Raw genomic sequence first — 27,903 nt, forward strand, 5'->3', positions numbered from 1 at the left:
GACAAGCCCTTTTTAGCTTCTTCTGGACTGTTTGACAAAGGCGTTCTTGATTTTCTTGATGCTCATATTTTGTAACAAGGGTTTTTAGCTGTATTATCTCTTCCACATGCTTTTGGATTGGTTGTTATTAGCCCCTTGGTGATACTGTTATCTCTCTGGAAAGGGATATATTATTTAGCAGGGCAGTACCTATTACCCTCTGGCAGAGAAGGATTTAATGCTGAACAGTATGGCAAGGAATAGGTTACAGATGACATTTAGGCAGAGGATACCCATTTATGTTTTTTATTGAAAACTTTAGAACATTTATGAAGAAGAGAGAGGGAAGAGGGGGAGCAAGAAAGAGAGAAGAACAAGAATTGTGACATAGTAAAGTAACCTAAAAATAATGAGAAATCAAGCGATAAAAGCAAATAATAAATAAATAAAATAATACAAAAGCAAAAATGAAAAGAAAACCAACACAGTACGCACAGTAATATTTTGACACATTTTCTTTTCAAAAACTGGTTGCATTTGCCAGTTCATCCTCAATATATGTCACAACAAATATGGATAACTGGTGTTATTTTCACCCTTAACAGACTGAAATCTGGTCATTTACTTATAAATTTATATCAAACATTCTCTCACTTGTCTAGTCGTGAAACCTGGCAGCGTATGGGCACATTTCTTTACTCAAATATAATATGTGTGAGTGGTATCAGGGAAAGGGAGCAGCAGGGATGAAGGAGACAGTGCCTGCTGGGTGGGAGGGGTAAGACTGAAGAAACCAGGGAACGGACAATCTCGGAGGATGGGAGAGAAGAGCCAGACACAGAGAGCAGGATGGCATTGAAATGCTAAATATAGCTTCACTGAAAAAAAAAGATGCGTGTGATACTCCTTATGCTGAAAATTGATGAAGAGGAGAGGAGAAGTAGAAAAAGGTAGCCAAGAGAAAAAAGAAATGGCACTCAAAAGGAAATGTGAAAGGACAAAAAGGAAAGATAAGAGTAAGCCTAATTTGAAGTTATTACTAGGGACCCTCAGAGCCAAAGTTGCAAAGTGCTGACGCAGGGAATTGCAGGTATTAGCTGCTGTTCATGGCAGGAGCAGTAGGAGGGAGTGGAGACTCGTGGGAGCCCTTGTATCCCTGTGCAGTGCTCTAAAGCTGGATAAATCTAAGGGCTTGGAACAGATGAGCACAGCTAGTCAGACATCATCATCAACAGAGGAAAAAACACAGAAGACAATCGCACCATCAGTTCTACATGGAAGGTTTGAAATTTTGATGCTCCACAGAAAAAGAAAGTATGTATGGACAGCACAGCCCTACACCTAAATTAATCTAAATTAATGTTTTGTATCAGCACAAAGAGCTCCATGGCAGTACTGGCAACTTCAAAGTATCTTTTGTGAAATATAATGGGTGTTTCTGCCCTGAAGTCTGGTGCTCTCCTCCAACTGACTACATGGATTTCTAACCAGAGTTCAATTCAAACTTTATGTGACAGGTGAGTAATGGAATGCCCATATGAACGTTTCATCACTCATGTGCATGTGTGTGAGATTACCTTCTATATAATAACCCAATGCCTCTGATGTTTCACAAATTGGTGTCACTGTCCAGGTTGTCCTTACCTTGTCCCGTCCATCATTTCAATAGTTTTTTAAATGAAGTTTTAATTAGACATTGCTTTTGAAGATGGTATCAAATAAGATATTAAAACTAGATCAGAATTTTCCCCGTAGGACATGGCCACTCTGAGTAATAGCAATTCAATGCATATTTCTTTTTAGATTTCACATAACACTTTTGTACCAGATGTCCTATCTGCATCACTAGAAAAATGAGAAAGATAAGGTCATGCTTTAGAGTTTAATACTCTAAAATAATCTCTGTTGACCTTAGGCCAACATTTGCTATAGGATAGCAGCTGGACCAAATGTCATTATTGTCACACATCCAAAAGGACAGATTGTTACAGTAGATCAACTTGTTGCCAGAATAGCTTCATCAACTTCTTTCTGTAACCTTCTTTCTGTCTCATTGACCATACATATGATTGTAGAGCCCAACTTAAATTCAGCATCAAACATAGCAGATAGATGTTCTACTGTACTGACCTGTATTATAGTTTAAAGGGAATGTCAACCCCCCCAAAAATTTTTTGCCTAATTAAAACAGCATAATTCTAAGCAATTTTGCAATATACATTCATTACAAATTTTCTATGGATTTTAAGTTATATGAATGTGTATTGCTATTGAAAGCAGTGTCTGTCCCTTTCTGTTCTCTGCCCTGATGGCTCAGACTGTTGATACAATGTAAGACAAGGCAGCTGATTAACAGACCCTTCTTTGTTGGGAGCTCAGTCTTGTGTTTATTTTCTTTTATTAGGCACATTTTTATTTTTGGGTTGACTTGCCCTTTAATGTCAGTTAGACCAAAAATGATGGTTCAACAGACCTTAGATTTAGGTCTTAGCTCTGCCATTCTACATAAATCTGAAAATACAAACATAATGCTACTTATTTAATGTAAAGCCATTGAATGGCATCTGTATAATGTTGCAATAAACCAATACTTTGTTTTTTGTGTAGCATTATATGGTGTATACGATTTTTTTATTTCTACATTTGAATTGTGTTGATTGATGACTTTCTTTTATTCATTTATGTGCTTATAGCTTTGCAGCTATAGTTTCTTTAGTGCTTTAATATTTGCTTTATTTTCTCCTGATTTATGGCATTTCTTGGTGTGTCTCCCTCATGTATCATGTCTTCTTATTAGTGTATCTCTTCTGTCATTATTCCAGCAGCAACTAGCATTCTCAGCACCACTGACCCCTTTTTTGTGTTGGTATAAGAATGAACACCGCTCATGCTGAACAATTTATATTAGATTGCAGCAGGAATCAGTATACCATTCTGGCAAAGTGGAAGGTAGCTCAAAGATTCCCATCATGGAGGTTTAGTATTGCTATAATGCAATAAGTTACTGACATACAACCCTTAAATATGTTACTTTTAGCGATGCACCAAAACAAGGATTTGGTTCAGGATTTGGCTGAATCTTTCTGACAAGGGCTTCTACAGCAAGAATCAAGCAAACCAGAACCACCAGTTAGCAGGTACATTAGATAGTGTCAAGAAATCATTGCTTTGTAGTATATGCTGGTATGTAAGCCCTTTACGAATATAAATACTTGTGTATCTTCTTCCCTTGCTCCCATTCAAATCAAACAGTCAAAAATAGTAAGGTAGGGTACAGATACCAAAAAGCACATGCAAAGTGCTTTTGTTGAGCACACAACATGTTTCAAGCTGCACAGGATCTTTTTCAAGTATATCACCAAGTTAGAGGTTTTACTGAAATTAACTTAGTTCATCCAGGGACTGATCTAATTGCCCTCTTTAAGTCAGGAGAAACTTCAGTTTGCTAGTAGATAGGCAGGGTTTTTTGCTTTTGGACAGACAGGATGAACTTGATGGATGTGTGTGTCAATCTAAATTACCATGATACTTGTAATGCATAAGACTGCACAGCTTTAGCTCTGGTGCACCTGGACACATAAAGAGAACACTTTGAGGGCATCTTTATAGGGCTCATAGTACGTTTAATTAGAGTGTGCATGTTTGTGTGTCTTTATGGCAATGTCATGTTATGTAACTGGTTGTAGCAACAGCCATAGTTCAATTCAGTAACTCAACTGTTATGACTTTCCTTACTATTTAGAAGTCTGCATTCATAAACACACAAAGGCAACATTCCATGTGATGTATTAGCAGGTTGTGTGTCTCTTGTCAGCCTAATAGTGTGCAAGAATGATGAGTTGTTCTTTAAATACTAAATGATTCCATACATTTGACTGAAAACACCTTGCATCAGTTCAATTCATTTGTATTGTGTTAGTGTAAATACATTGACAGTATATTATGGATGTACAGAGATTTTGGATAACACCGTTCTTCTGCATTGATAAGTACACCCCTCAGAGGGAGCATTATCCTACGTTTAGTTTTTCATTCTGTTTATGTAATTGGTGCAATAAGCGCAGGATTATTTTGGTTACAAATCCAAACCCCTCTGAATGTAACCATCAGTATAAGAGTACTTGCCCAATGAAATATCAGTCAATTGCACATTATCTGAATGATAGAGGCATTGATTACCTATTACCAACACTTCTGCTTGCAAAGGGGCTAATGGCACATATACTACCATCAGTAGATAAATGTGGCTGTCATTCAAGTCTATAGCAGGCTGCATAAACAGTGTCAGGTTTTACTCTGCCAGTGGGGAACACACTATGGGGCTTTGTTAATAAAATGCAACATCTCTCCTTGTCTAACTCCACCAAAGTTCACGTTGAGGGCCTAATTAGAAAGATAAGTAATAAAAAGTAGCAATAACAACACATTTATTGCCTTACAGAGCATTTGTTTTTTTGATGGGGTCAGTGACCCCCATTTGAAAGTTGGAAAAAGTAAAAAAGAAAAAGCAAAGGCCATTTTAAAAGTTGCATAGAATTATCCATTTTCCTGTCATCGGAAAACATGTTTCTTTCAAAACGCATCAGTTAATAGTGCTACTCCAGCAGAATTCTGCACTGAAATCCATTTCTCAAAAGAGCAAACAGATTTTTTTTATATTCAATTTTGAAATCTGACATGGGGCTAGACATTTTGTCAATTTCCCAGCTGCCCCTGGTCATGTGACTTGTGCTTGCCTGCTTTCTGGCAGGCTGCTGTTTTTCCTTCTCAATGTAACTGAATGTGTCTCAGTGGGACATGGGTTTTTACTATTGAGTGTTGTTCTGAGATCTACCAGGCAGCTGTTATCTTGTGTTAGGGAGCTGCTAGCTGGTTACCTTCCCATTGTTCTTTTGTTTGGCTGCTGGGGGGGAAAAGGGAGGGGGGTGATATCACTCCAACTGGCAGTACAGCAGTAAAGAGTGAAGTTTATCAGAGCACAAATCACATGACTTGGGGCAGCTGGGAAATTGACAAAATGTCTAGCCCCATGTCAGATTTCAAAATTAAATATAAAAAAATCTGTTTGCTCTTTTGAGAAAAGGATTTCAGTGCAGAATTAACTGATGCATTTTGAAAAAAAATGTTTTTCCCATGACAGTATCCCTTTAAAGGTGAACTAACTTCAATATTAAAAAAAATGATCACAAACAACCATTTTGCTACATCAAAAGTTGTCCTAATAGCTTTTAGTAAATTAGTAATGCTTGGGGGTTTTATGTGTAGGTCTGCTCTATTTGTGTCATGAAGGGCAATTTCCATTCCATAACATCAGGAGCAGTGACAGACTGAAAGTACTAAGGGCAGTTTCAGACCAGGAGATTTGTAAAGCTGAGCAACTGTGGGCGACAAATCTCCTGCAAATTAGAAAGTTCCCCTGAATCGCTGTGCGTAATATGTTTCACATGCAGTGATCCAAATGTTAGTCAATGGGAAATCTCCTGGTATGCCATCACTATTTTTTCTAGTCTAGATTTGTTTTAGTGAAAAAACTTGAATTTATAGAGAATAACATTTTTCAAGATTTATTATGCCCTAAAGCTGCTAAAAGTCTGAATCTGATTATACTCCATCTAAAACCTGTCGAATTAGTGAAAAAGTCAATGGCAGCTGTCCCTTTAACCATTTGAAGATGCTTTTAACCTTCACAAATGTTGGCAGTTTGACTGGTTTTCCCTCGAAAACTCGATAAATTCACGTTTTTAGAGCGGTAGTTCTATAAAGTGGTATGATTTGAATTAAACCTCAAATTTTTTTTAATATAAACTAAAAAAAACATGGGAGTTAGGTCGAGTTTGTTTCTGGTAAAATATGAGAAAAAAAACGAGTTTAGTAAATAACCCCCTAAACTTTTCTTGGTTAGGGGCAGATGAGCAGTTTTGAAATTGCTCCTTTGTACCATAACCCCTAGGCAGTAGCGAGCCTAAACAATTTTTTTTCATGTTTAGCATGCTCACGAGAGATTCATTGATCTAACCTTACTGCTAGTAGGCTTGACAATTTGCCTTCTTGAGGTCTATGCATAATACTTTATAAAGAGTTATCAAAGCAAATATTTGGCAACGCTATATTTATGAGGGGCAGGGGACGTATTATGTAAAAAACAAGAATGTACCAGTGCATTTTACTCTTTTAGCTATAGAAGGAATGTGCTTTGAATGTGCTTTTTATCTGGTTACTTTATTGAAAATTTCTGCAAAATTCCTACTAGTCCCATCCATCTGTTGCATTTCAAGCTCACTGAACTCTCTGGCTGTGCAGGGGTGCTGGTGGCACTCGGCACACTGCACTGTAGGATAGGAACCAATGAGCAACTAGGCTGACCTGATAGGGAACTGAAGCCTGTCTTTGTTTGTGTGAATGCAGGGCTGTGATTGGCTGCCCTCCTTCTACTGTGCTTCTATCAGGGACCATTAGGACATGCCCACCCCTGAATTGAAATACAGACAGAGAGCAGTGAACATCTATGGGGAGCTCCAATAAAGAGGCCATTTTTAAAGATACAGGTATGGGATCCGTTATCCCGAAACCCATTATCCAGAAAGCTCCGAATTACAGAAAGGCCGTGTCCCATATACTCCATTATAATCAAATAATCCAAATTTTTAAAAATGATTTCCTTTTTCTCTGTAATAATAAAACAGTACCTTGTACTTGATCCAAACTAAGATATAATTAATCCTTATTAGAAGCAGAATCAGCCTATTTGGTTTATTTAATGTTTACTTGATTTTCTAGTAGACACAGGGGCAGATTTATCAAGGGTCGATTTTCGAAGTGGAAAATACTTCGAAATTTGACCATCGAATTGAATACTATGAAATTCGAAGTCCAATTTGTAGGATTTTTTGCATCGTACGATTTTCCTTCGAATACAAAAAACTTAGAAATATGCTCTGGAAGGTCCCCATAGGCTAACATAGCACTTCGACAGGTTTAAGTTGGCCAAGTATTGAAGTCGAAGTTATTTTAAAGAGACAGTACTTCGATTATCTATTGGTCGAACGATTTTACTTCGAAGGGAAGGTTGAAGTCGAAGTCTAAGTTGTAGTAACCTATTTGATGGTCGAAGTATCCAGAAATTACTTAGAATTTCGAAATTTTTAACTTTGAAAATCCCCTCAATTTCACTTCGAACTTTGATAAATCTGCCCCTGTAAGTATGAAAATCCAAATGACGGAAAGATCCGCTATCCAGAAAACTTTAGGTCCCGAGCATTCTGGATAACAGGTCCCATAGCTGTAGTATTCATTTTTAGCCCAATGTGAAACCAACACCATATATTATTCATAATTGCCTACAAAATTAGGTTTTTTTTTGTCTATCCTATATGTCTCATTTAAAGCAAAACACATCCCATAAAGAAAGAAAAAAGTGAGAGATAAAATTAAAACAAAAAGTGTGTTTGTGTGCATTTTTGGAAAGGGGTTGTGTGTATGTATTAGCTGTGTACAAGAAAAAAAATGTGCAAAATTATAAAATGTTAAGGGGTGGATGTGGGGGGAAATATTTAAGTGGACCATAGGAGGTTAATAACATGTCATAATAGCCTACATGCTGTTGCCATTGGCTACTGGTAAGACTGGGTGATATTCACTGTATGGCTTGTTACCCAGGGGGTTCTGTAAAAGCCCTAGATCAGAATATTAATGATCTGTGTTAGCCAGAGCTGCAGATCATACATGTTACAATCTACAGCACATAAGTGGTTAATTTCCATAGCAACCAAAAGACAGGTAGCACTACTAGTCTGCTAATATACATCTGACTGGCTGTTATAGATAACTACAACTAAAGTAAATTTGTTATTGCATTAGGCTATTATGCATTGCATAATAATAATGTATTGTAAGAAAGGGTGTTACCATTGTGAGAGCATAGAGATATCTCTTCACAGCACAGGAAAACAAATAACTGATCAAATAACCAATGGGATGGTTCTTCCTCAAGGTCAAGGTAGTACCAAGGCTAGCTCAAGAACAGAATCCATCCCAGTCAGAGTGGGGGCTCCCACGGGAATCTGCATACAAAGAATTTTATTAATTCTCAGTTGCCATGGGTTGCTGCACCTAGGCAAAATGACATCTTATATCCTATAATATCAAGCAAAAACATCAAGAAAAAAATGTGATTTGATTTTTCTAATCCTGATGATTTAAACACAAGTCGACGTACAGCCAAAGACTAACCACCAAGGATTTTAATAGGCCATAAGCTACTCTCTTGCAAGTTCTTAAAAGAGAAAGTTAAATGAAAGTTGTTACTGAAATTCTATGACATTTAAATAATTGTATTTCAATGTCTCTCTCTCTCTGGTTGCAACTTTAACTGCTATATATGAGTTCTAAGGTAGTGTCTTATAATTACATGTAATGTAATCATTTTTTTTTCTATGTTTTAATTGTTTAAAATGAAGTCTATGGGAGATGGCCTTCCCATAATGGATAACAGGTTTCTGGATCATTTATAATAATCAAAATCAATGAACTTGCCGTTTGCTGGTATCACTTAGCTCACCCTTGCAGTTTAAATTCCTAAAAGTTAAATAAGTCAACCAAAGAAGCAGAATGTTTGTATTTATGCAGACGCAAAGTGGACTAATTAATAAATGCTGCAGTGCTGAAAGCTGGCAGGTTGAAATAATTACATTCAACCACATTCAGTGTTCTCTGAAACTTATATATTTATTTATTTTGTTTCTCCCCCACCAGAAATGATGTGTTTTGCCCTTGGAAAAAAAAAAAAAAAAAAAGACAGATCCAGATGAATGTAAAATGACAGGCTTCCAGAAGATCTGAGTGACTTGTGGCAAGGAAAAAGTACCCCTGTAGCATTTTATTGAACATGACTTATTGAAAAGAAGTTTAGTATTTCTGGTTTACCAACAGCTTTTTGATTATTTCAAATAGTTTTTCAGATAGAATTATTAGTGTATTTGTGTGAACAGATTTACAACCTCTAGCTAGATATTGGTTCATTAAATATTCTATATTATTTAGACTGCTATTAAACATATAAACATTTACAGAATAGTTTAGACCTTATTGTAAAATATAATTATATTAGTCAAAGTCCATGTACAGTTCATGACCAGTTAAAGTTATGTAACTATTCTGAATTGAGAAAACTAGTTGAATGACTAGTGAAACATCTTCAAGGAAAAAGAAAAAAGATACAAGTCCAGTTGATTTGACATAGTCCTAGGGGTAGGCAGAAAAGGCACCTGCCTAGGGTGCAACGATAAGTGGGAGCTTAGTGGGTACCTATTAATAGTCTTCTGCCTACCCCTATTCTGTGTTCGTTCCACCTCTGTAGCTCTCCCCTCCCTCCTCCTCTCCTTCACTCACCCTCGCACCTCCCCTCTTCATCACTCCCCCCTCCTTCACCCCCTCCCTCCTCCTCCCCTCTCCTTCACTCAACCCACCCTTCCTCCCCTTTTTATCACTTCTCCCTCCTTCACTCAACTCACCCCTCCTCCCCCCTTAATCACTCTCCCCTCCCTCCTCCTCCCCTCACCTTCACCCCCCTCCTCATCTCTTCATCACTCCCCTCCTTCACTTTCCCCTCCCCTCTGGCACGCAGTCACGTTCGAGCACACGGTTGGCTTTGCCTGGCCCTGCTATCAGGGCCACCATCAAGGGGGGACGGGGGGACAAGTGTCCCGGGCCCGGGCCTGAAGAGGGGCCCGGCAGTGCTGCACTTTTTGAAGAGCCAGGCCCCCCTTGACAGCTCTGAAGCCATGCCGCCCGATCGAAGTCCTGAACAGCCAAATGCGGAAGTGCAAAACAGACGAAGTCCCCGAAAGGAGCCCGAAGTCACGAAAGGAGCCGACACTGAAGTCCTGAAGTGGAGAAAAGACCCGAAGTCATGAAAACAGCTATAATTGAAGTCCTGAAGCCACGAGTTCAATTCTACTGACACCAGTGTGGGGTTTTTTTTTAATCCCTTGGCCACCAATGTTTTATTGTAATACTCTATAGGCCCCAGCCACCAATTTTTTTTTTTAAAAAAAAAAGATTTTATGGGGCCTTAATTCTTTTTTAACTTGTAAGGGGGACCTTGGTGCCAAGGTTTTTAAAAAATATATTTGTTGTTAGACGGGGCCCCATGATTTCTAATGGCGGCCCTGCCTGCTATAGATGTAACTATCTGATCTTATTGTGTAAACTTGTGTTTATTAGGTTAGATTGACTTTTTTTTTCTTTTATATACATCTTTTACAGTGTTTGCCCTGTGAAGCTAAAGGGATACTGTCATGGGAAAACATGTTTTTTTCAAAACGCATCAGTTAATAGTGCTGCTCCAGCAGAATTCTGCACTGAAATCCATTTCTCAAAAGAGCAAACAGATTTTTTTATATTCAATTTTGAAATCTGACATGGGGCTAGACATTTTGTCAATTTCCCAGCTGCCCCATGTCATGTGACTTGTGCCTGCACTTCAGGAGAAAAATGCTTTCTGGCAGGCTGCTGTTTTTCCTTCTCAATGTAACTGAATGTGTCTCAGTGGGACATGGGTTTTTACTATTGAGTGTTGTTCTTAGATCTACCAGGCAGCTGTTATCTTGTGTTAGGGAGCTGTTATCTGGTTACCTTCCCATTGTTCTTTTGTTTGGCTGCTGGGGGGGAAAAGGGAGGGGGCTGATATCACTCCAACTTGCAGTACAGCAGTAAAAATTGATTGAAGTTTATCAGAGCACAAGTCACATGACCAGGGGCAGCTGGGAAATTGACAATATGTCTAGCCCCATGTCAGATTTCAAAATTGAATATAAAAAAATCTGTTTGCTCTTTTGAGAAATGGATTGCAGTGCAGAATTTTGCTGAAGCAGCACTATTAACTGATTCATTTTGAAAAAATTTATTTTTTACATGACAGTATCCCCTAAGGATCCCCTTCTATTAAAATCTGCTCTAGAGAGATTTCAAATTCATGCTATGCTTTTGGATTGAGGGTCTCAATTTTTCAACATCATGGTGTTATCATAGTTGATGACAAAGCATCAACCATTTGAAACATCACAAACAAATGTGCCCTTAAAAGCAATACACCTGTCACAGACACTGTCCATGCAGAATTTCCAAACAATTTGCAAAATGAACAAACTAAGGAAAAATAAATACATATTTTGGACTCCACAATCTATGACAAAATTCTAGGTCAAGAGCAATTTCTGTGCAGTAGAATGAGAAATTGGCACTTGAGCATGAGTATCAGTTTGAATTGCAAAGCTTCCCCAGAATTACAAGGAAACCTCACACTTATAAAGCACTGCTATATAAATAAATGATGATGATGATGATGACTTCTGATATTGTGATGCTCTCAAGAAAAACTTTGAGGTAGGTTTTCAGGACAGTCTAATTCTGCCCCCACCCTACTGTACATGAAATTGTGCAGTCCTTCTGGCCTGGGTTCAATAACCCCTGAAGGTGATCCTTTCAGAACTTTGTCATTTATAGATACTAAAAGTACTTTAAAATGTAGGGATTCTTTGATTCATTTAACTCTTTGACTGACAGTGGCATGATTTGTCATGCCCCAACAGATTGTGAAAATATAGAACATAAACTGCTGGCACACTATAATGGGTTTGTAAAGACCCCAGACAGACCCCTTAGTGTTCATGCAGAGAGCCCTTCTGTCTGTGATGGAAGATCTCAACATTTTGGAACAGAAAGAGGGACAAAAATATTTGCCCACGCCTGTTTTTTGGCCACACCCCCTAATTACCATGCTCATTTTACAAAATGTGGCAGGTTATGAAAGTTTGAACACATTTCTGTGGTTCTCATGTGTTACAAGAGACCTGCTTATCTCAATTGTTTCTTGTTTCTAAATTGTTACAAAAGTATCTAAGTGCACCTGTCACATATTCTGGGCTCTCTGCAAAAAGCCAATTAAGTTTTAGAATTGTATCTTTTTCTTGCTATTCAGTGCAGGAGATCAAAGAAAAAGTCATGGCATTCCAGTAACAATCTGGGACTGCTGGCTGAGCTGTTAAAATTTGGACTGTCGCGTGGGGAGGTCCAGATATGGGAGGTATGCAGCACTAATATGCTTAAACTTCAGTGATGCCAGTGGATGGATACAGTTGGAGGGCACTCGCTAAAAGTAAATCACCTGGGTGCAGAGTTAAAGTTAAGCATAATCACAACACAGAAAATGCATTGAATCTTGAAAAAGTTCTTTGTATAGACCAAACAATTGATCACAATAAAATGTTTTGTATATATATACATTCAATTCTTTGGCACATAACAGACCACTGAAGTGTAAATGAGTGCTGTGTGAATGTAGGTGACATCAGTTTTGTCATTCATTTCTGTATCAGGCACAGCAAGAGCTGAATCTCCTGCAGGGTCATTGCAGCCTAACTAGGACATGCTGATTTGGCCCTAGGATGTATGTTTATCCAGAGCTTCATTGAAATAGATTTTTGAGAACAAGCTGGAAATTGGATTAAATTAGTACAGCTGCACATTTGTAATCTAATTTAATTCCCATAGTTGATTCTTAATATTTCCTTGCACATTGGTCATAAGTACAATAAAGGTTAACAAAGGTAAATATGGTATGTACAGTAGATTAAATTTCTCTTCTAAATCTTGTAAAAAAAAAAACCTTAGAAGGGTAGGCATATCATTTTCTGACCAAAAAATTCCCTTGACCTTGAGCCCATTCTTAAAATTTGGTAACTAATATATGACACATTTCCAAATTACAATACATGTGTAAGCCCATTGCAATCCTAATACTTGTGCTTGTCTAATTACATTTTTGAGCAGAAGCTACACTGGATTCCTTTAGCTCAGGTAGGACATTGCTTAGTAAATACTGTATAGGTATGATGAGATCAGTGTTTAGCTCACAAACGCTTGAACATCAGGAATTATTTTAAACATTGAAGGGAATGTAGAATATTTAAAGCAGAGGCAACATGCTTCTAAAACTGCTTATCCAGGCTGATGGGAAATTTCTGTGCTGCTGTGGAAGTTGGTATATCATCAATATACCCCAAAGCTATGCTGAGATCATTGGATTTAATATGCCCTTGTTTTTTTCATTTTATACCCCCCTCATTGTTTATGTAATTTGAATTAAACATTATCAGTAAGAAAAAGGTAGTTGCTGTGAACATGTAAATAAAGATAAATTCACATACGCACAGCATGGTAGTATTGTTATTATTATCCTTTACTGCAGGGGTGCCCAAAAGGTAGATAGGGATCTACCAGTAGACCTTTAGCTGGTGATCAGTAGATCAGTAGAACAAGCAGCTTGTCTATATCACCCTCCTGTTTCCTGCTTTTCATTCAGATATTTATTATGTTACGGTCACATAAGAAATAGTTGTTTGTTAAATATTGCAATATAGATTTTGCCATAAATCAATATTTTAAGTAATATTTCCATGGAACAGAATGCTAACACAGCTTTTATGGATGTAGATCATAATGGGACAACATCACTAAAAGTAGACCTCACATTAGTAAAGTATGGGCACTCCTGCTATACTGATATAGAGCTGACATACAAACTCTGCGTGCTTTACCAAAATTATACAACATTCAACCCAGGACCCCCCTTCTCCTTAGTATTTAGTGATGATTCCACTGCTTAATGCACCATATCTTGATTCATAAAGCTTGTTAGGGTAAACAACACGGCAACAACATACTGTTTTTAATTTTTATTTGACTTAATTTTACAATACTTAATTTCCCCCCTCTTTCATATCTACTCTCTTGTCTATTTCTTTCTGCCAATGTTTCTGACAGCAATAAAAGCATGGGTACTGGATCATAATACTGCTCATACATGACTTTTAACATTGATGGACACTGTGATTTACGCCAATGTTTTTTTCCAACTGCGTCTGTTCTTTTAAAGAAGTGTTGACTCTAAGAATCTTGGAAAAACATATAAAACATATTACAGTTCAAAAAAGGACTACATGGATCAGGTAGTAGCTATCTAATATTGCTTGAATTGTGCTGTTCTGGTTGCTTAAATTTATTTCATTTTTTTGTATTGTTACAGTTTGTATGTCTGACTTAGTTTGGCTTCTTTGTACCATATTTTGTTTGTAATTTAGTGACCTTGAGGTACATATGAAAAAGTCTTAAAGGGCATGTCAACTCAGAAAAAAATGCCTTATGAAAGAAAACATAATTTTGCATATGCATATCTATTACATATTTATTAGTAAATTAAATGGCTGTTGAAAGCAGCATTTACTTAACTTGTGGTCAAAGTCTTAGTTCCCCAGTAAAGACAGGTGTGTAAAGGTGGCCCCCACTGAAATGGGGCCTAGCAGGACACTAGTGATGTTCGGATCAAGAAAAACTCAACCCCTACCGACCCAGCCCGAACCCGCACCTAACCCAGCGTTAGGGTCTTATATACACGCACCCGCCCGCTGTGATGTCATGAAAGGGATTGGGATCTGCATGAGTATGTAAAAAGGCACACGTGGAGGTGGAAGAGGGGCAAAAGACCCCCAGAGGATGTACTGCATAAGTCGGCCCAAACCCGCTCAACCCTAGGGCTTTGGGGCAGCCCGCACATCACTACAGGACACAGCTTCATTTTTTTTATGCCTTTCTGTCAGTAGAGACTGGACCAAGAATATAATAACCATAACCCCTAACAGGCACATGGTGGAGAAATTATGTCATATTCATTGGTTATGATTTATTGTATGGATTCCACACATACTAAACACCAATACTGTGGGACCTGCCCCAGCCCAGATATTCCCATCTGGTGAACTGAGTGACAAACCATGTTTGGTTTCCTTTGAAAGCTAATATTGTACTGAACCCATAACCAGTTTTTTTATAGCATTGGATTCTGTGAGGATAAACATATTTGAGTTGTTATAGTATGACCTACACATCACCTATAAGGGCTCTTGCTATGCACCCCCTCCACGGGCTTCCACTCCCCCACATGGCATGGCTCTTATCAGGAAGTTATCAGCCATGGCTTAGAGTAGGGCATCACAGGTTGTGATCCCTTTACACATGGCTGATTTCAGACTATACAGAGCAGAGGCCTTTTAACAATCTGTTGCTGTTAGTGGCAGATTTTTTTTTCATGATACATTGGCCTGCTTTATTAACTCTTACAAGCCTGTATCATGGCAGTATACTTCAAAGTTTCTTAGAACTGTGTTTTTTATATTACTCAAAATGTTATTTTTTGGGTTGATATTCCCTTTAAACGTCATCTTATTAGATCAATATATTTTATTATTATGTGCTGACTGTTTATTACTGCTATACTGACAGATTATGCTTTACGTACTTTGGGGTGAAATAACACTTGAATGGTACCAATTTTTTTGCTGAACGCTCTAAATCAAGGTCATCTCAAGTCCAATTTTTTTTCAAACAGAAGAGGTCATCTTTCATAAGATTAGACTACTAATGACATGCTCATTAATCCTCTTGATGCAACATACTGCCTTGGATCATCTTCAGCTCTATCCTTTTTAAATAATATTAAAGGAACAGTAACACCAAAAAAAGAAAGTGATTTAAAGTAATTAAAATATAATGCACTGTTGCAGGTTACTCATATAGAAGACAAGATCTGTAGAATGTAATTGTGTTCTACAGAGCTTATTTTTTATCTGCTATTGAACCTGCACCATTTAGCCCTATTTCAGTTGTCCCCCATTGCTACACAGCAAGGCATAACCCTTTTTATTAGCACTTAATCTCAAGTGCAGCCCAGTCTGCCAGTTTGTCAAGGTCTCATTGCATTCATTGGATGAATTTAATCAGCTGCATTGTTTTGTGTCATCTGCACAGATATATTATTTACAATACCAACTCCCAAGTCATTAAGGAACTAATTAAATAAAAGTGGACCAAAATACATAAGTTTTAAAAAGCAAATGTCTGCGTGGCACTGTATGAAATTGTCAAAAAGTAGAACAGATCTACTGCAACCTTACTATACAACGGTTTACTAATCTCATCATAAATCTGTCCAACATCTGTTTTTTATAATGCCCTGTTAATTATTACTTATAATACCATTCTCCAGAACATAATCTTAAAGGTGATCCCTTAAATTAAATTGCTTGGCGACAACAGATGTCAGACTTACAGGTCTGTAATTGCAAGACTGAGTTCCCTTTTTAAATACTGGAATTGCATCAGCTTCCTTCCAATCCATATAGGCATTATACCTGATATTAGTGTGTCTGAGGAAATCATAAACAGTGGCCTGGATATGCTAGTATTAGCATGCCCTTGTTCAGACACTGATTAACTGGTACCTGGATTGTTTACGCCTGTTCACACCTGTATAAACCAGCACTGGGTCAATATATGTAGCACAGTATGAACTGTCCATTAGAGTCCTGATAGGTGTCCCTGTCTCCTGCTTTATTCTGCCTTCCCTATGCTCCCTGTGTGTGCCATACTCTGCCTTCCCTATGTTCCCTGTGTGTGCCATATTCTGCCAGCCCTATGCTCCCTATGTGTGCCATTTAAGGGTATGTTTATGCAGCGTTGGGCCAGCCTAGCCAGGGTGCTCTAGGAAGCCTGGTCGGTTGTGTTGGCCAAGAGGCACGCGTGGATGCACGGAAAAAAAGTGTGTGAAAAAAAGATGCACCGCGAAAGTGACGAGCGTGAATGTATGTAAAAGACCCTGGTAAGGCCTCATGTGGAGTATGCAGTGCAGTTTTCGGCTCCAGTCCTTAAGAGGGATATAAATGAGCTGGAGAGAGTGCAGAGACGTGCAACTAAACTGGTTAGAGGGATCGAAGATTATCAAGATTATGATTGTTTTCTCTGGTAAAAAAAAGAGGCTTGAGAGGGGACATGATTACACTTTACAAGTTTATTAGAGTACATTATAGACAAATAGCAAGTCAAGAGTGAGTTTATTGTCATTTCATCCATATACGTTTGTACAGTACACAGTGAAACAAAACAACATCCCTCTAGGACCATGGTGCTACACACAACATAGATGTACCGGACAACAGACAAAAAGTGCAAGTGCAAAAATATGCAACTCCTGCAAGACAGGACAGCATAGTGCAGGGACAGGACAAGACAGTGCAGACTCAGCAGATGTAATATGTTAAGTAAATAATGCTAAATGTCAGACATGATGGGTGTATCGTTGTGATATGATAGTAGTAAGAACATGATAAAGTACAGGATAAAGTGCAGATGTGCTCATAGAGAACAATTGTATCCAATGGCTATTTATTTATACAATGGCGTACAGTGGCTATGTAACGTTGTGGTATATAGTAAGGTGAGATGGGGTGTGAGTGTAAGAGATCTGTCCGGTCCCTGAGTATTCAGGAGCCTTATGGCTTGGGGGAAGAAACTGTTACACAGTCTGGTAGTGAGGGCCCTAATGTTCGGTACCTTTTTCCAGATGGCAGGAATGAGAACAGTGAGTGTGAGGGGTGTGTTGGATCAGCCACAATGCTGGTGGCTTTACCGATGCAGTGAGTGGTGTAAATGTCCGTGTCAACAACCATCTCCTTTGTTTTGTCTACATTGAGAGACAAGTTGTTGGCTCTGCACCCGTCTGTTAACCGCTGCACCTCCTCTCTGTATGGCGACTTGTTCTTATTGCTGATGAGACCCACCACGGTCGTGTCATCAGCGAACTTTATGATGTGATTTGTGCGGTGCGTGGCTGTACAGTCATGCGTCAGCAAAGTGAACAGTAAAGGACTAAGCACACAGCCTTGAGGGGCTCCGGTGCTCAGTGTGGTGGTTCTGGAGATGATATATATGCAGAGTTCAGTGCGCTAGGAGATAATAAGTTTTTGCCCCGGTACCTAAATGTAAAAATACAGTATATAGTGTAGTAGCTCTTTTCAGGGGAATGAATAGATAACCGGCTGTACTCACAAGCGATCCTCTTGTTAATTAGCTTATCGCGGAAGTGTGTTGTCGCCCGTAATTAAAGAGGAAGCCGGTTTTCTGTATATCTGGTAAATAAAACTATATAGTGCAATAACGACCGAAACTCGTGTTATGCCCTGCGGGCAATTACACTTACCAAGCTGTCCGGACATATAGAGCCTTTATTATGCAATCGCTGTTAGTGGTTCTCTTGCCGTGCAGTTAATAGATGGTCTCTGCTGATCGATTAATATTATGGCAGCGTCTCCGTTTTTGCATATATAAAAAAGATCTCCCGTATGTCCTGACTCAGCGGTCCGGAGTCCAGTATAAAGGGTTCACGTATATAATCCCACTCAATGAGAAAAAGTAATTATAAAACTAAATATTTTATTAACAAGATTATATACGTGATCTTATAATTTGTAAATCTACAAATTTCCCTAAATTTATAAACGCGACAAATTTGAGGTATTCAATTTTTTTATATGATTGTATTCAATCGAGTTTTTTACATTCTGATTTTTCATGAATAAACAAACATTCAAGTTTTCTTAAACTGTGGGTTTATTAGAAGCAAAAAACCTAAAACCTCATAAATGTGAATTTTGATAAATAAGATGGAATCCTACCCCACCTCCTGTCTCCAGTAGGAGGTATAGACCCCCATAGGAGAGGGCAGTAGGTGAGCCAATGTCAGAAGACACAAGAAAAAGGAAAAAGTGGTATAGGAATAAGGTTTCTATAATGAAGATTACAGTCAAACAGTAGAGTAAGGAACCATGTCATTGACAGAACTGGGATAGGTTGGGAAGAAATATGTCCAGCTGTTATCCCTGAGAGTGGGATTTGAAGGCATTGTATGTGAAGAGGATGAGTTAGCAGGAGCTATAAACACAATGCTTTAAAACATCATGTGTGGAGAGGTAAGGTGAGAGATGAATTTTCAATCATTGTGAACTTATGGATGTGACAATTATTTTAGAAAAGAAGAGAGTGCAGGAAGAGAAATAAACATTTTTAAGCCTGGAGACACGTAGGGGCCGATTCAGTAACTTAGAGTGAAGGATTCGAAGTAAAAAAACTTCGAATTTCGAAGTGTTTTTTGGGCTACTTCGACCATCGAATGGGCTACTTCGACCTTCGACTACGACTTCGACTTCGAATCGAAGGATCGTTCAACTATTCGACTATTCGATAGTCGAAGTACTGTCTCTTTAAGAAAAAACTTCGACCCCCTAGTTCACCATCTAAAAGCTACCGAAGTCAATGTTAGCCTATGGGGAAGGTCCCCATAGGCTTTCCTGAGTTTTTTTGGTCGAAGGATAATCGTTCGATCGAAGGATTATTCCTTCGATCGAACGATCGAACTATTTGCACTAAAATCATTCGACTTCAATATTCGAAGTCGAAGGATTTTAATTCCCAGTCGAATATCGAGGGTTAATTAACCCTCGATATTCGACCCTTGGTGAATCGGCCCTAAAGGGTTTTTTGTTGCCCATGAGGAAGCATGCTTCTTGCAAGCGCCCAAAGATGTTTGAATGGTGCAATCACAATCATTTTGCACAGTTATGTATTTTTCTTGGATGCTTTGTCACCGATGGCAAGTGTGGTTTCTCATGGGCAACAAAGCACCCTAAAGATGAGAAACTTACATATGTGCTGGTTTAGTAAAATTGATCCAGCATGCTCAGTGTTGGTTGTTAATGGACAAGGCCATTATAAATTGCAAATCAAAATTGTGGCTTACAAAAAAAGTGGGTAGAGGGTAGGTTGAAAAGATATAAATGAGCAAAATTACCCAGTGAGAGATTAGTTTGTTTCATTAGGCTGTCTTGCTTAGCTGCCAGTCCCCTAGCAACATATTATACCATAGATACAACCCCAATAAAACATCCATTGTATTAAAAACAATGATAGAAGCAGCTTGTGCCAATGGTGATAATAACAAGTATAAGAGAGAGTTTTGTTTAATCTGTCTCAGAGAATCAGTTTTATTATAATCCTGAGATACATAAAGATTATACAATTATATAACTACAACTATAGCAGGTATCAAGAGTATTACTGCAAATCTGACTCAATATATAATAGATTTCATATTTCAACTAATAGTTCTTAATCTTTTAGAGAGTTCAGTGGAAAACTAATCATATGTGAGCTGCCACAGATGGAAAGTTCTTTTACATACAACATGATCTACTGTATGACTACAGAGTACCTTTATAACACATAAACAGGAGGACAGGATTATTGTTGAATTTAAAGGCAACAAATCTTTGGTGCGGTTATGCTGGTTAAAGTATAATTAAAATCTCAGTGTGCCACATTTCTGTGCATGATGTTCAATAATTCACAAGCGCGTGGTTTGAACAAGTTCCACATTAAAAACTATAAGAAAACAGGCATAACAGAGGCAAATATGACCTTGCTTTATATTTCCATTGGCCTGAATACTGCATTTTTTAGACTACATAATTAATTAATGAGCCTGCTAATCTATATTTTTAACATCTGTTCCCAACCATCAATGCTGAATTTGTTTTACCAGTAAATGTAATTCCAAATTAATGCTTCTTTCACAATGCCCTTCTTACACTCACAATACTGTTACAGGATGTACTATAATCTCTAATACTCAGTGCTGGGTTACTTTATGATACCTCTTCATTATGCTATGAGCTATTGCTCACAGGAAGGGCAATGCAGTGTAATGTGCTGCAAACTACCATTTTACAGACCCCTAGTCATGTTTTTTATTCCAGTGTTATTGCAGGCATCTGTTATTTAACATCCACCACAACTTTAGAGCAAAGCACTATATAAACACAAACTATCCCTCTCTTTTAGCAGATCATGCACAGGTTATGGTGTGCATTGTTCTTGTAGACAGTATCACTTACTATACAGGATGTACTGTAATCTCTAATACTTTGGGTTACTTGATCTGCATCTTTCAGCATAAATAGCAGCAATAGTATTTGTTCTCGCAAATGAGTGGCAGCAATGGACACAAGCCATTAAGGGAACCTTTTAACTACTGTCAAGGCAAGGTTGATGGAAATCCCAAGATTTCCTTGCAACAATGCACGCAATTCATCAGAGCGTGGTGAGTGGGTGTACTGGAAATACTGTAATATAAAAATATATCCCCTGGTATATTCTCTTCCACATATGCTTATATATGGGGCAAAAACAGGGTCAGACTGGGCCAGCGGAAAAACCCGATGGGTCCCAGCCCTCAGGGGCCAGACCCACTCCCCGATCCACTGGCTCCATGCAGTGCAGTGATGCGCGCTGCCGTTTGCACATGTGCGCCACGGGGGCCCAAGAAGTTTGAAACCCGGTGGGCCCCCAATGGTCCAGGCTGACAATGGGCAAATATTATCAATAAAACTGACATACAAGCATTTATTAAAGAGGTTTAGTAATAATAGAAATAAGATGATTAATAAAATATATTTTCAATATGCTACAGCACTCACAGGTCTTGTAAATAATGAGAAGTGGATTTATTCAACGTTTCGGGCCCCTATTCAAAGCCGTCATTATATATATATATATATATATATATATATATATATAAATATAAAATGCATTCACTAGCTCTTTTCTAAGCTCTTTTGGACAGGGATGTCTTACCTCCTCTTGTATCGGTTATAGGTTTTAGGTTTTTGTTTTTTGTATGTAATGTGCACGTTCATTGTACATATTGTTTAACAATGTAGAATATGAGGGCACTTTATAAGGACATGGTTTTAATAATAATAATGTCTGCCATGTGTCAGTAGCAGTGGCAGAAGTGTAATGTAAATGAAAACAGGTCTTAATATTTTGTGTAGGGAGCAAGGAGGAGGCTGGTTGGAAAACAGGCAGGAAGTAAACAACAAAATTATCTTCTATTTAGAACAAATATAAAGACAGAAACAGACACAAAGAGGGTAGAAAGCAGGAGAAAGTCTAACGCATAGCACTGCAAGGGTTAATATACAAAAAACCCAAGGACCAACAGCAGGTCAGAGCTATCAGGATTTAAAAAATGACAGGTGAGCTGGGGCCAAAGCTGAAAATACTCAAGAGCAACTGAAAATGTTATATAACTAATTCAAAGCAGATAGATTGGAGACCATTGCTTGGTTGTCATTTAACTTACTGTACTCTGACCCATTACAAGCACTTTTCTCCTATAATAAGACAGTACCTGAGGATTAAAACTAAATCCTTGTTTTTTTTTTATTCTATAATACTTGCAAAACTGCAGTTTTAAAAACAAATTTAGCAAGATTTGCTGAAAGTAGCTCATTGTCGCCCTCCTTTTTTCTCTTTGATAAATGTATTTTTCAAAGAGAGTCATCAGTGAAGAAGACATAGGCGTTATCATTGCTTTGCCCTCATTTTATCAGGGTTTTTCATCTTAATGTTCTAAATCTGTTTCATTTTGAGGGCAAAATAATTTATTTGCCTTGAAAACAATTAATTGCATCACTTCTAGAAATATCTTTAGACTATAAGAGGATTTCCAGCAGTACAGATGTTATTCTTTTCTAAATCAAGTATTTCATGTGTGTAAATATAAGTAACCCTTTAAACACCAGCAGTCGGTGCCACTGTGGAACCACATGGTGCCTAGCTATACCTTTTCCCATTCATTAGAAAATGTGAAAATGTGGAAAGTACATTGCTATAAATCTATAACTTTTTTTGCTGGCAATGTAAATTCTAAATTTTGGCAGATAAAAGGTTAAAAGTAATACAAGTGCTAGCATAGCAATTCTCTCATCTGAACATTTATCTTTCCTCATTCTACTATAACGATCTTCATCCTTTGCCTTGGATTTATCACCCAGTGAATTAATATTTTAAGGAGTGTATAAAAATATCCAGGTATTTAAACATGGAGCTGGACCGCCTATTGCCTGCTAAATTGATTAATCCTTTACTAATCATCTGCTGCAGGGCCTGAGCCTCTATGTGATGATTTCAATTACTAAATGAACTGGGCTCAATAAAAGCTGAACTGCTACACAGAGCTGCATTATCTACACTCATTGTCATTAGGATGTTATTAAATTATTACATATATACCTGCATGCTCATGTATTGAGTTTGTTGCTGAAGCATGGAAGTAGAGGGCTTAATGTTTATGCCATATGTCAATATGGTACTGCTTAATCTGTACTGTTTGCCCTACAACACATATTGTATATATGCTCTGTCTAAAGAGGCATATGCTGTATAAACAAGTCTCTATTATTATTCTCAGGTTAGAAAAAAAAAGTATTCTGTCTAATAAACAAAAGCCCATCCATCCTTATGTTATCTTATAATGCAAGTCATTTGTGAGTTGAATTAGATTAAAGACGACATTTAGAGAGTAAGCATGGTAGACATAGACAACAGAGGTCATACATAAATTGTTTCCCCAACCAGAGATATGGGCTAACACTTCAGTTGCACAGGTTAAGAAAAATTTTGGCCCATGTATTCCTTTTTTTGTCTAAATGCATTAAAGTCAATGGGTGTCCGAATAATTTTGACACGCGATAATTTTTATGCGTGCGACTATTTTGACACACAAGAATTTTTTCTTGTTGCAGCGGATTTTTCGCCGTAGTTTCGCGAATTTATTCACCACAAAGCCATGTCTGGCAAATTTATTTACCCATCACTATTGCTGATATTTCTAGCAGCAGATTACAAACATTGTACCTGCTGAACTGCAGGAAAGATAAAGAATTCCAAAATGTGTGGCTCTGTTAAAAAATGTACATATTTTGCTTACAAGGGACAATGAAAAAGCAAATTTCTTAATCAGTTGCTTTCCTTTATGTATACAATTAAACACTAACTCCATAAAGATGTTTTTAACTCAGCTGAAACAAGTTTTTAGTGGCCGACACTGGATGTGTCTTGCTGGAATACACCTTAGGGTACTTGGACAACTTCATTTTGCTTTATATAGGCTGACCTGGCAATTATGGGGCTGTAAGTCTGACATCTTTTGTGGACATGATATTTGAATGATTGTTAAGAGATTTTGCTCTGGAGAGTGGCAATAAAAAAAAGGGTCCTTTATGGTCCAAAACATGTCATAGTGAATAAAGCTTGTTTGCAACAAAGTACTGCACTGGCTTATTCCACTTCAGTGAAGATTCTACATTTTCAGAAAAGTTCCTACTTATTTTGCTCATGCTAAACAAAGCTGTATGTATGTAGGTGTATACTGTCCTATTAAAAAGCTTGTGGTTGTAAAACAAATCTAAAATTACTTGCTAGATTTCACTTCTTTGGTTCCTGACTATCTGTAATGATGGAAACTACTAAAGTTTAAAAAAAAAACAACTTAAGTACAGGTATGGGATCCGTTATCCAGAAATCCGTTAGCAGAAAGCTCCGAATTACGGAATGCCTGTCTCCTATAGACTCCATTTTATCCAAATAATTCAAATTTGTAAAAATTTGCAAACTAAGATATAATTAATCCTCATTGGAAGCAAAACCAGCCTATTGGGTTTATTTAATGTTTACATGATTTTCTAGTAGATTTAAAGTATGAAGATCCAAATTATGGAAAGATACATGATCCAGAAAACCCCAGGTCCCGAGCCTTCTGGATAACAGGTCCCATACATAAGACAATGTATACCATTTTGATAGGGGCCTACCAAAGAGCTTGATAACCAGGGCCCATGCTTACAGAAATTAGATATATATATAGTCAGGCCCGGACCTACAATCTGTGGGCTCTGGCCAATGCCAAGGGAGCTGCTGTAAGATGCAGTAGACACTACACAATCACTATTTATTGGGCTGGTGGGAGGTTGTTTGGGCCTCTGTGTTCTTGAAATACCAGGGCATATTTTAATGCTTAGTCCAGACCTGTATATAGTGCCAAATGGTATAGATATTTATTTAGGAATATATGGATTTTCTGATGGCAATTCCACTAGGGTCTGAACCCACTGGAAGAACCTCCAGTACACTGGTAGGCAAGCCCACCCTGTTTATATTACATTATATATTTAAATTATTAAATATTATTATTATTTAAATTATATTTTCCCAAACAACCTTTATATGCATTGCCCATCTTTTAATACAAAAGGATTGCAATTGAATGCCATAAAACTCAAAAAATAATAGTTGTGGTTTATGTTTAATGCTAATTGATAACCCCATGCTTGATTTTCAGAAATCTCTATTTCTGTTGCAGATCATCTCTTGTGATCAACTTGAAATGATATCCACAATTTTATATCTCCAAAACAAAGAGGACCAGAATCCTGAGGTAAAAAATAAAAAGACATAAGACACCTGATACTTACCCTGGAGTGCAGGTATGGGCACAAGTAGGATAAATCCCTATAGCATAGTGTCCTCTGATGAGGAGAGATTGAGGATGACCACTCTGTCTGGGGTCAATGGCTTTGGCAATGGAAAAATTCATACTAGAAGGAAATGCAGAAACAGATTTGTAAAGAAGAATGGGCAATGCAATGTTCAATTTGCAAATATGGATGACAAGTCCCAAAGGTACATTGCAGACATGTTTACCACCTGTGTGGATATTCGATGGAGATACATGCTGATTATCTTCTGTCTTGCATTCCTCGCATCATGGCTACTCTTTGGATTAATTTTTTGGCTGATTGCTTTTGTTCATGGAGACTTAGAGAATCCATCAGGTGATACAGATTTTAAGCCATGTGTTGTGCAAGTCAATGGCTTCATGGCTGCATTTCTTTTCTCTATTGAGACACAAACTACTATTGGATATGGTTTCCGCTGTGTGACAGAAGAATGTCCTTTAGCAATTTTCGTGGTTGTATTTCAGTCCATTGTGGGCTGTATAATAGACTCTTTTATGATTGGGGCCATAATGGCAAAAATGGCTAGACCTAAAAAAAGAGCCCAGACATTACTCTTCAGCCACAATGCAGTGATTGCCATGAGAGATGGAAAACTAAGCTTAATGTGGAGAGTTGGGAATCTTAGGAAAAGCCATATAGTGGAAGCTCATGTGAGAGCTCAGCTTATAAAGAACAGAATAACCGAGGAAGGTGAATATATCCCTCTTGATCAAATAGATTTGAATGTTGGATTTGATAAAGGACTGGATCGGATCTTTTTGGTGTCTCCTATCACAATTGTTCATGACATCGATGAGGAGAGCCCTCTATTTGGGATTAGTAAACAAGACCTAGAGATCTCTGAATTCGAGATAGTTGTCATATTGGAGGGTATGGTGGAAGCTACAGCAATGACAACCCAAGCTCGGAGCTCTTACTTAGCTAACGAGATTATGTGGGGTCACCGATTTGAACCTGTCCTGTTTGAGGAAAGAAGCCAATATAGAGTGGACTACTCTAATTTCCACAAAACTTATGAAGTTCCATTAACTCCCCGATGCAGCGCAAAGGATTTGGTGGAGAACAAATTCATAATTCCCAGTACCAATGTCTTTTGTTATGAAAATGAGCTGGCATTCATAAACCGGGATGAAGATGATGAGGAAGATGAAGATAGCAGCACACATGAGTTTGACAGACTTCAATCCTCAGTAGTTTTAGACCAGTATTCATACAGAAGAGAGTCTGAAATATGAGTCTGAAATAACATCTTTATTACACAAATTTTTCAATTTCATAACTCTGTAACACAAGCAGAACAATGCAAGTGTCATATAAACATCTATAGATATTTTAATTACTTTGTTAAAATGACCTATTTGAGAGACGTGTACAACAGCTGACTCTATAAGGTTGATAAAGTTGTTACAGCATATTTGTTCTAATTATAAAAGACTGAAGTACAGGTAGGTGTTATATAGTGTTGGAATATAATAATATCTAAACTACAGGGAAGTTACAAACACTGCAAAGAAACTCGCAGATTAAGCACAAAAAAAAATCACAGAGGTTGTTTCTCAGTACTCTGAAATGTATTTATTATATGTAAATGAATAACTGGACTGGGGCAAAGTAGGCAAAGGCAGCCAGTATCAAGTATTATAGCAAGGTCTGAGTTTGTGGAATTAAACTTAATGCAATAGTGAAAACAGCAATAAAATAAACTATATTCTGTCAGCATAAGGGAAGTTGCAAGATTCTAACCCCCTTATGTAATAAAAGCCATTTTTTTAGTATCATTTATAATCCCCATAAGACAGTAAAGCTTCCACACAAACAGGGTCACTTTTGAAATATATGTGCAAGGCTATGTTTATACTGTCTTGTATTATGTGTTTTACATAATTGTCCTTGTCTAAGAAAAGAACTGGTGGATGTGCAGGGCCCCTCACAGCCACATGATCTTTGCCAGTGGTTTTCCAAAATAATTAATAACAGGATTGGTCTATGAAACACAGAAAATACATGTCATTTGATCACATTTCATAAATTTCCCTTGCAAACTCATTAAGAAAAGCAGAATTTCTTAGATTTTATTTACATTTTAATATTTAAAATAGTGAATTTTAACTAACTGTTTCTCCAATGGGGAATGCTCACATTTTACAGTAATATATATGAATTTAAAAAAAATAAAATATTAACAAGACACATTGTACTGCCATCTCTATAATACATTTTGATTTTTTTTTATAATATATGTATAAAAAAGATTTTCATGACCTCATGAATGTCACTTTCTTCTTCCCAACTACTGATTAAAGTGTGCATACACATGCAGAACAGGTATGATATCTGACCCAGATAGATACTATGCAAGGGGCCATATATGGTAAATCAGTCTTTCTATTTGTCATTTTGCTCAGGCCAACAGTCTAAATCATTGGAACAGCAGTAAGTGAAAAGGAGCTGCAGTATATGGTGACAGATATGGTGCATTGGGAGAATAGATTTTCAAACACACGCCATCTACAAACGTCTATAAAGTAAATAGATACTTGTCAGGACCAGCTTTCCGCCAGTCATGTAGGGAAAACAGTACAATGTTTTCTTTGATTTATTGTTATGCGTATGGCGATAT

At 37.6% G+C, this 27,903-nt stretch overlaps 1 protein-coding gene across 1 annotated transcript; it reads left to right on the top strand.

Annotated features, from left to right (window-relative positions):
* Positions 1-764: 764 nt before the first annotated feature.
* Positions 765-27,471, top strand: kcnj12.S (potassium inwardly rectifying channel subfamily J member 12 S homeolog). The gene is made up of 2 exons (XM_018237870.2): positions 765-1,496; positions 25,127-27,471. The coding sequence occupies exon 2, from the start codon at positions 25,253-25,255 to the stop codon at positions 26,516-26,518; it is 1,266 nt and encodes a 421-aa protein (XP_018093359.1). The 5' UTR covers positions 765-1,496; positions 25,127-25,252; the 3' UTR covers positions 26,519-27,471.
* Positions 27,472-27,903: the final 432 nt, after the last annotated feature.

Source organism: Xenopus laevis, chromosome 9_10S (assembly GCF_017654675.1).
Source record: "Xenopus laevis strain J_2021 chromosome 9_10S, Xenopus_laevis_v10.1, whole genome shotgun sequence".
NCBI lineage: Eukaryota > Metazoa > Chordata > Amphibia > Anura > Pipidae > Xenopus > Xenopus laevis.

Coding starts and splice junctions, on each gene's coding strand:
- kcnj12.S (XM_018237870.2), top strand. CDS start 25,253: ATGGGCACAAGTAGGATAAATCCCTATAGCATAGTGTCCTCTGATGAG.